The sequence below is a fragment of the Lytechinus variegatus genome, chromosome 6 (assembly GCF_018143015.1).
Source record: "Lytechinus variegatus isolate NC3 chromosome 6, Lvar_3.0, whole genome shotgun sequence".
Lineage (NCBI taxonomy): Eukaryota > Metazoa > Echinodermata > Echinoidea > Temnopleuroida > Toxopneustidae > Lytechinus > Lytechinus variegatus.
In genome coordinates, this window is record NC_054745.1 from 38,196,685 (window position 1) to 38,206,860 (window position 10,176).

General features: G+C 33.3%; 1 protein-coding gene across 1 annotated transcript; it reads left to right on the top strand.

Moving 5' to 3' along the window:
• The first annotated feature begins 692 nt into the window (after nt 1-692).
• On the top strand, nt 693-2,328 carry LOC121416630. Its single transcript, XM_041610111.1, has 3 exons — nt 693-914; nt 1,560-1,650; nt 1,798-2,328. The coding sequence occupies exons 1-3, from the start codon at nt 869-871 to the stop codon at nt 2,060-2,062; spliced, it is 402 nt and encodes a 133-aa protein (XP_041466045.1). The 5' UTR covers nt 693-868; the 3' UTR covers nt 2,063-2,328.
• The last annotated feature ends 7,848 nt before the right edge of the window (nt 2,329-10,176 follow it).

The following is a 10,176-nucleotide window of genomic DNA, read 5'->3' on the forward strand; positions in this document are numbered from 1 at the left end:
CTGCTAACAAAGAACGAAGAACACAGATTTGGCCGTTGTGGGGTTGTGCAGTTCGGCTTTAGTAATACAGAGTAGTTATTACTTCTACGTTTACAGTTACTCAAATACATTATTCGTAAATGGAGGCTGTTGTTTATAGTGTGTTTTGGGTTATTTTCGCCAATATCCGAAGACTGGAGAGGGAGTGAGTCAGCTCCTTCGACATTTCTCGCGATAAATCTGTCAGGCGAATAATTTGCGCCGTGCTGGTCTATTTTTCTTATTCTCGGCAAGACTTGCGCAACCTTTAAAAACAAATCAACTTCATAATGCTTATGGTCAGACAGAAGTCGATAAGTTCAATAGTAAAATATGAAAAAATGAAAGAGTGGAAAAAAGAAAGATATATGTATACAAAATAAAATTCATAAGAAAAAAAGTGTCATTAAAAAAGTTGTGAAGCCTGATTTAATTAGAGCAATTCTGTGATTTTACCAATAAATCTGCATAAATAGTTAGCAATGGGATTTTTTGGGGAAAATGATCGTATAGTTGTTTACATGTAGATAATGCCATGGGTAACGCGCATGTAGATTTTCGTCGCGATCGCGCGGTTGACGGTTAAGAGCATAAGGGGGGGGGGGGGCTTAATCAGCCCCTGTTTTATATCGAGTCGAAAATATTCCAGTCTTTGGGGAATTAATTTGGTATTTGTAACCTTGTAGTTAACATCGAAACCACGGAAACCGCACCTACTATTGGCACCATCTTGTCAACTGAGAAAGTACAAGAAAGGAGCACCGAAAGTGCCTTGATAACTAATCAACCAACCTTAGAGGTTACAAGTAATACGAAAAATGATTTGACGTCTTCGCCAACGACTACAACCATGACAAACTTGTCACCAGCACTCGTGGAAACTGGTTCCCTTCCGTGTAAGTATATACGATTTTTTTTTTTTTTTTTGGGGGGGGGCAATTTCGTATATTATAGATAAGTTTCTTGATATCATTTATAATTTCCCAAGACAAAAAATGGGACGTCGACTGGTCGCTATATTTTATATGATGATGGATATTTATTCCATATTAATAGTCTTCCAAGAAGCACTACAAGACTCTTTCTTCCGGAAGGAACTACAGGATAAAATTGCAAAATGTCATTGAAAATATCTTAAAAAGGGACTGTTGAATTATGAGTGAAGATTCATGTCAAAACCAGTATGTAGGCTCAGTTAGTAAAGCGTCCGTCTCACAAGGAGTTCGGGGTTCAAACCCCGGCCGTGTCAGACCAAAAGACGTTAAAAGATGGGAGTTGCTGCTACCCTGTTTGGCATTCAATAATAAAGGGATAGAGCCTCGTCGATCTGGCGGCAGCGGCTGCCGGGCCCACGATCAATTGGGCAAAACAAATTTACGGAGTACATGTATTTCATGTCTGGTGTCTAGATCGAACAGTAAAAAATATGGAAAACACAGAAGACCAATAAAGAAGATAGCAGCCAAATAGCAATCTAATCAATTGAGTTCTAAGCAAGTTGTTACTATTTGACATTGTGTGGTCCCTTTGTATTGGCACAGGTATCAGTGCTGGAGTTGGCGAAGGCATTGTCATCATTATTCTAATGGTGGTTGTTATTGCGTTAAGTCTACACATCCTCCAGCTACGAAAGTAAGTATCGGGTATTGTTACTTTATATATGAAGAAATGTTAACGGTTGTCACCATGAAAGATTGATGGGTAAGAAAACAGAATATATGCATATTGATTATTTTCTTTATATTTTTATTTTTGTTTCTTAACTCGGGCTCCCTGTAGGACGATGAACGATTCAAACTGCGCCCAGCAGACGCAGCCTCGTGATGCCGGTCAGTCCTCAATGTCGACCGACAAAGATACGGGTTCGAATCATGGTTTTGAGGACGTCAAGGAGGCAGGCTCATCGCAATCACCCGACGGCGAGGTTCAGGATTCCTCGAAAATATATGAACAAAACCATGACAGTGCATTGGATCCCAACAATAGCATTCAGCTGCAACATTCTTGCACGATGTCAAAGAGTTGTTCACGCATATATGTTTAATGTATCCTAATCTAATTGTAAAAAAATACATGGATTGCACAAATTTTGTGCTGCTTTAGCAAAATGACTGCTGCAGCTAATGAATTGTTTCAAAATGTAGGGAAAAATGTAAATATGTATATATAAAACATTGGTATCAGTGTTGACTGGTAATCATTATCTCGTTTTTCATATTTGGCAATTTATTTTTCGTTCTTTAATCGTTGTTATGCTCTACCTTCAAAATTTAGATTTAGTTTATTCAAATTGTCAAACTTGATTCTCAAATGCACGTGTTTTCTAGTATACCAATAATTTATTCAAAGGACAAATCCACTCCAACAAAAACTTGAATTGAATAAAAAGAGAAAAAAACAACAAGCATAACACTGCGAATTTCATCTAAATCGGATGTAAAATAAGAAAGATATGGCATTTTAAAGTTTCGCTTCATTTCACAAAACAGTTATATGCACATCTCGGTCGGTATGCAAATGAGGAACTGATGACATTACTCACTATTTCTTTTGTATTTTATTATATTAAATATGAAATATTTTTCATTTTCATGTGAAATGAAGTTTCATTCCTTCCTGAACATGTGAAATTACATTATTTTAAAGTTTTGTGCTTCAGGCAAGGAGGTCCTAATCTCCAAATTCGTAAAAATTGAAAAATTGTATAATTCAAAAAATAAAAAAAGAAATAGTGAGTGAGTGACATCATCGACTCTCTCATTTGGATGTAACTGGCTCGTTCATATAACTATTTTGTTGAAAATAAGCGAAGCTTTGAAATGTTTAATATAACTTTCTTATTTTATGTCCAATTTTGATGAAATGTTCAACATTATGCTCGTCTTATTTTTCCCTATTGATTCAAATCAACATTTTTCTGAGGTGGACTTGACCTTTAACAACATGTTTACATAATTATATTGTGCGCCTGTACATAGTTATTACTGTACGTGTATTATATCTTGTTCATTACTTACCTAATATTTTCATTATTAATATTATTTGTTGTTCTTTTGTTAACAGGACTACATGTATCACCACCAAACTTGTGATATGTGCCAACCCGCATAAATATAAAAAATGGCCGCTTCCGTGCAAAAGTGGACATTCTAAAAAAATTATATTGCCTCTTTTTCAAATCAAGATCAATTTTTCTATCAAAACTCATATAGAATTTCATAAATACAAAGGGGAAACATAATTAGCCACAAATCAAATTTCTTACGCATCTCCTTATAGTAGAATCCAAACCATACACAAAATTATATACATGGGCATGATGGGACTACATATATATTAACATATATATGTATATATTTAAATATATATATATTTATACATACATATATATATATATATATATATATATATATATATATATATATATACAATGCGTCCCAGAAATAACGAAAACGAGATTTAGTGGTGATTTATCATAACTTAATCATAAATAAAATAGACAAATGACCTATAAAAAGTAAATCTCATCTTTCATCTAATATTACTTAGATTATTCCTTATTCACGCATGAGTGAGCAAAAACAATTCAAAGAAAGGATGCCAAATATTCATTTGGCGGGGGTATCTAAATTTTTTGAAAAAGTCACATGACTAAAAAGTTCAATATCTGCTCTTTTTTGATACCTTAAACACAAAATATGGTCACGAAGTAAAAAAGTTAGGATCCCTCGAAACAATGCTTGTTTTTCCACAATTTCATTAAATAAATGTGTTTTCACCAGTTTCCCTAAGAAGCTATCGCACGGTAACAAAGGAGTTAATGCATGGCTGATCATCAACAAATCTTTAAATCTCTTATTTCACAAAAAAAAGGAGGAACATTCTTTCAAAACCAATTATTACTTTATATGATTTGTTTATTGATCTTTATTAAGAAAAAAAGTAGATATTTACAGTATAATATTCTTCATAACATCCTTGGTATTAACAAGTCTCCCGTTCGCCATTCATTTTGGGAATGCCCCTTTTCTGGTAGATTTTCGATTATTTAAAAAAATACACCCTCAAAAGTGATATTATATATCTTTCAATTATTTTATATATGGCGTACCAGCTGTATATTATTCTTCATCTATTTTTTTTATATTTCTGATTTTACCATTTTGAAAAGAAGTTAAATAATAAAATTATGAACACGCAACAGATGAAGTTTATTGTACATCTTGATGGGTCGATGCATAGCGAGCTAAATATAAAATTTTGTCTATATTTTGTTTCCTTTACATACATGTACAATAGTGCTTGTAGTGTACTATTGAACAAAGACTTTCTTTGAAAAAATATCTGTATATCTGCAAACAGTCTGCAAGTATATCAAAGCACATTTAATGAGTTCCGCGCGTGGCTTAATATGTGGTTGGCGCAGACTTCTGAGGTCGCAGACACGAGCGTAACTTATCCGTATCGTCCGTAAGTCATCCGTTGCATCCTTAAGTCGTCTGTGACATGTGTCAGCAGGTTGGGAGCGGATGAGCTCATCCTCAGGTTTGCCCCATAACTTCCGTAAATATGCCATATCGTCAGCAGATAATAGGTAACTTTTGCTCAATATTGAGGATAATAATTACGCATTCTGTTTATCCAAATAATTACATGTATACCAGCATCTGCGGATCAGTACGTAACATGGCCATGTTTTCCATTATCTCCCTATTTTTAGCATTTGTGTCACGCATAAAACCGAATTAATTGATGTTGAAGACAGGTGCATATACCACTTTTCCAGGTTTAGGTAAAGAGGGGGGGGGGGTTTAATGATGAGTGAAGACATTTACATATTGTTTCTTATTCAGTAAATAATTCCTGAACCACTCCAAGGCCTTCTCACGCATACCATATTGTAACAATTTATAAAGTAAAAAGTCATGGTTAATGGTGACAAAGGCCTTGGAGAAGTCCAGGAATATACTTATATTGTGAGACGATAAATCAATTGAGTGACTTTCTCAACAAAAGACAAAGCGTGTATGGTACTGTGCTTCTCTCGGAAGTCAAACTGAAAGTGAGAAAATATATAAAACTTCTTAAATAACGAAATTACACGAGTATATGCAATCTTCTGCAATAACTTAGAAAACGAAGAAAATAAAGAGATAGGTCTATAGTTTCCAACATCAAGCTTATCACCTATTTTAAAAAGTGGAATGACTTTCGCAGTTTTCATAGCATTGGGAAATTGACCAACGATAGTTAAAGATTAAAAATATGGACCAAAGGGTCTACATAAAAGGTATTATGGATTTAGATATAACATTGTTGATTTCATCATATCATACAGTGTTTTTATTTTTTCAAATCCGAAACGATTTTTATTATTTCTTGTTTATTTGTTGGTAAAAAAGGAAAACGGAATTGAGATTTTGATTGCCTAGAAAATCTTCAAAATGTTATATTTGTTCGTGAAATAGTTTTAGCAAGATTATTTCCAATTGAAGGAAAATAGTCACTAAAAATGATTGTAATTTCCCTGGGGTCTTCTGCTATCTTATTTTCATCGTTTATTTTAGTAACATCCCTATTATTATCTACCTACCAGCTTAATTACTTTCCAGGTATTTTGCGTATCATGTGTAAAGCTTTTTAAACGAGTAACAAAATATTGTTTATTTTCTAAACGAAAAATTCTAGTCGACGTGTTTTTATAGTTTGTGTATTTTTTGCTTAGACTGTTTAATACCCTTTATTTTGAATTTGTAGATTATTTTTTTCGATTTATTGATCTGAGTAGAGACTTCGAAAGCCAGGAAAGTTTAGGTGTTTTTTTATAATTTGACCTAATTTTTTGCTTAGGTAAGTTTAGATCTAGTTGAGAGGTAATTATATCAGAAAACAAATTAAATGAACTATCAACATTTCTTAATGTCTGAATGTATTGCGTCTGTTCATGGTTTCGTTGGCATGACTGCCAAATTGTTTGCGCACCTTAATTCTATTCGCGTATCGAGTGGACCTTCCTAATAGCAACACTGTCGTGTGTTGCTGCCCTCTACGGTCGTTGGTTTGCAAACTGGGACAAGCAGATTTCGCTAATTCTGATACCGATCTAAATAAGCTCCTACTGCGCAAGCGCACCATCAGGAATATGACCAATGTTGCCCCCTGTGTTTGTAGCCTACAGTATTCCTGTGGGCAAAGCCTGGAGAAGCCAATATGGCAAATGTTTACCCGTTGATCTCAGATTGAAAAAGGTGAACCAAAAAATGACATTTATTCATCTGCTAAAATGCCTTGTATAGGTAATAATGTTACCTGACTTTTGAAGTGTCAGGTACCGACCCTTTCTTCAACTAAAACTCATTCAATCCTGCGGCAGAAAGTTGTCATTTTTTTTACTGTAAAAAGGGAATGATTCGAAAATACGAAAATATATTGAATTTCAAATTAATGACTTGGAAAACTATCTTTGAAATGAATACGGAGAAATTATTACATCCTGGTTTCCGTAAAAGTTTGATCTACGATTTTAGTTCCTACTTTAATTTGATCGAGGATCAATTATCAGAAACCTAGCACTAAAATAGTTTTGGTCATCATGAACCTTCCCCCCTTTTGCCAACGCAGGGCTGTTAAGTTGAATCAATAAGACAGTTTATTACCAAAAAACAAACAAGATAAAAACATATAATAGAGATGAATTGTTTTACATTTGTTTGGTAAAAGGAATCTCCGGAGACAGCAAGTTCTTCTAGTGAGATGTAGACCCTTTGTTAGACTATTAACAATATGAACACACATGAAGTATTTAGCATGATATAGCATGAAATAATACGAGAAACTAGAAATATCTTATACAACGTGAATAATTATATCTTACGGTTAGGTGTTTTTGAATAAAACTGAATACATGTAAGTAAATTAAGTGCATTGTATGAGACAATCTTACGTGGAATACAAACTACAAAGTAAAGGAAATATATATCAATATTCTTGTTTGAAGCTTTTCTTGAAGCTCTGTGCGAAAAGACTGGACACTTTTTAGCTGTTTTACATGCTCTGGAAGATTATTCCAGATTTGCGATCCCAAGAAAGAAATTTAGGTTTTACCGTGTTCTGTTTTCACTCTAGGCAAAAGTAAAATATTTGACTCTTTTTGTCTTGTACTATAACAATTTTCAAAAAAAAATTATGATATTCGTACACTGATTGGGGAAGTTATTTATACACGAGGCTAAAAAATGAACATCGCCTCAGAATGTTTGTACAGTTTGAATATGACCAGAATACCTACTGATCGACACAAAGGTGATGATCAGGTCATTCTTGTATTGAAAGTAGTTGCTCTCAAGGCCATTTTCTGTGTAATGTGTATCTTATGCAGTGTTGTTACTGGGGCACATCCCCAGACTTCCAACCCATATGAAATATGAGACTGATTAAAAGAATTATATAAAAATACAAGTAAACTTTTTTTAACAATAGATATATAATTCCTACCTGCTTATGAATGACATTTCTTACGTGATTAACATGTTCACTCAAATTCAAGTACTCATCTATATATACTCCAACAAATCAAATATAATGTACTTCAGTTAACTTATATATATATTTATTTTACCTCACCTACCACACTTACGTTCTCTTTTGGCTTTATTACCAAGGAATCGGTTTTCTTTGTGTCAAGAGTGATTTTGTTGGCATGACACCATTCACTTATTGGTCTTAAATTATCTGTTATTTCTGATAAATCAATTTTTCTGTGATGGAAAAGAATGAAAAATATTTGAATCATCTGCAAACAACCCGAAGTTAAAGTAATCTGATGATTGGGGTACTGTAGATCATTGATATATATAAAAAAAATAACGTGGGACCTAATACAAAACCTTGAGGCATGCCACAAACAATTGGTGAAAGGGAAGATGTGAATCTTTTGTGTTGAACAAACTGAAGGCGATTAGTTAGAAAATCACGAAACCAATCCAGTTGTATGCTTCGGATGCCATAGTTTCTGAATTTATATCAGTATTAGATATCATGGTTTGTTGTGTCAATAGCTTTAGCAAAATTTACATAAAAAACTATTTTTACTTGCCCTTCATCTTGATGTTAAATTAGTTGGTTAGCTAAACTAATAAGTGATAAGTTTGTGCTGTGTTTTCCCTAAAACCATATTGGTGTTTTATAACAAATCAAATTTATTTAGAAATTTCATCACACGAGTTTTTACATGTACTAGTTATTAAAATATTTTACTTAAAACTGGCAAGACAGAAACTGGTCTATAATTGCTTGGATCAAGTTTATTGCCATTCTTATAAACTGGGGAGCGTTTCATCAACATTTTTTTTCCGACAAGTTGTCAGATCTGACAACTTTCCCTGATTCTGATTGGCTGACAGGTACTGTTACTATGGTAATTGTCGGATAAAACAAGACTTGTCGGATAAAATCCTTTCATGAAACGTGTTGTGATAGATAATGAGCACCATCTACTATCAGTTTTATAGGGATATTGCCATGTCCACAATACTTTTTTGTATCACATTTCAGTAGTATATTTCCAACTTCTTCACTTAAAATTGGAACTCAATAAAATTAATCTTCTGGAGGAGAACGTAAGAATTTTTCATAAGTATGGGTAACCTTGGACATATCTATCTTCCCAGCTAACTGTGGGCCGATGGACACAAGAAATTTATTAAATACCTCAACAATGTCATCTCGTGTGCTATACTCATGAACTCCAGAATCATCTTCAACTTGCAGTTTCTCAACTAATCCTTTGGGATTTTATTTTTGCCCAATAACTCATTCGCTGTTTTTCATGTTTTGCTTGAGTTACCATTATACGTTTCAAACAACTGTCCATAATATAATCTGTTCGCATTTCTAAGAACCTATGTATATACATTTATATATTTCTTATATTTACTGTATACATTAGGATCAAACTCGGATTATACAACTTTTGTTAAAGTTTGTTTCTGTTTAATACTTTTGTTTAGTGATCTTGTAATCCAGGGGTGGTATTCTGAAAACGTTCTTATCTTTGTCCTTATCTTTTATCTTATTGAGATAGGAAGACTCTAAAATCATCGCAAAGCGGTATTCTGAAAATCGTCTTAACGCGATCTTATCTCTGTAAGGACTGCCTCCTTCTTATCTTCAACACGCCCATTTTTGAGATATTACCAACAAAATGCGCTTTATATTGGCAGTTTAACCAATAGAAGCGTTCCTTATGTCAATTATGGGCGCTGCGGGCACACTGTTTCTGACGCATTGCGCGAAAGGCATATTAAACGCTACGACAGATTATTATTTCGAGACACTTGCACAAAAAAGAAAGTAAAGAAAAAGGGTAAATAAAGCAGTTACGATTAAAGAATAAAACAGGAAGAAAGAAAGTAAGTAGGTAAGTAAGAAGACAGAAAAGGTTTATAATGAAGCAGAAATAAAAAAAATAAAGAAACAAAGCAGAAAACAATGAAAGAAAAGGTAAACGATAAAAAAGCAAGCAAAAGAACTTTAAAGAAAATTGAACATTCCAGAAAAATGAATTTAAAAAAAGAATGAATAAAAAAAAGAAAAGGTGGGAATAAATAAAACGATAATCAATGCTATAAAGATGAATAAAAAAAATTGAAGAAAAAAAATAAAGAAGGAAAGGGAAAGAAAAAACCGAAAAAGGACAATATAAAAAGGATAAAAGGATAACATGAAGAAATAAAGAACAAAAAAAAGTTGGAAAAAGCCAATGAGAGAAAGTAGGAAAAAAAAGAGAAAAGGAATGAATAAAAAAAATAAAAAAGTGAAGAGAGAAAATGGTAAAATGAAACAAAGGAAGAAAGAGAAAGAAAAAATGAAGTTCACCCCGCTGTGCCCCTCAGTGGCATGATTGGCCTATATTCTGGATGCGAGGATCATCAAAGCGTAACCGAGACAGTGAATACGCTTTCTAAATAAAGGATATATATAAATATTCAATTCATCAAAAGGTTGATAACCCTTTGTCAGTATGCGTGATATCAAAGGTTTATGACTCTGAAGCTCATGGCCTTTTTTTAAAGCGGAGACATTGATTGTGGACCCAATACTTTAATAAGGGTAGACACACACACACACACATATATATATATATATATATAAAGGTAA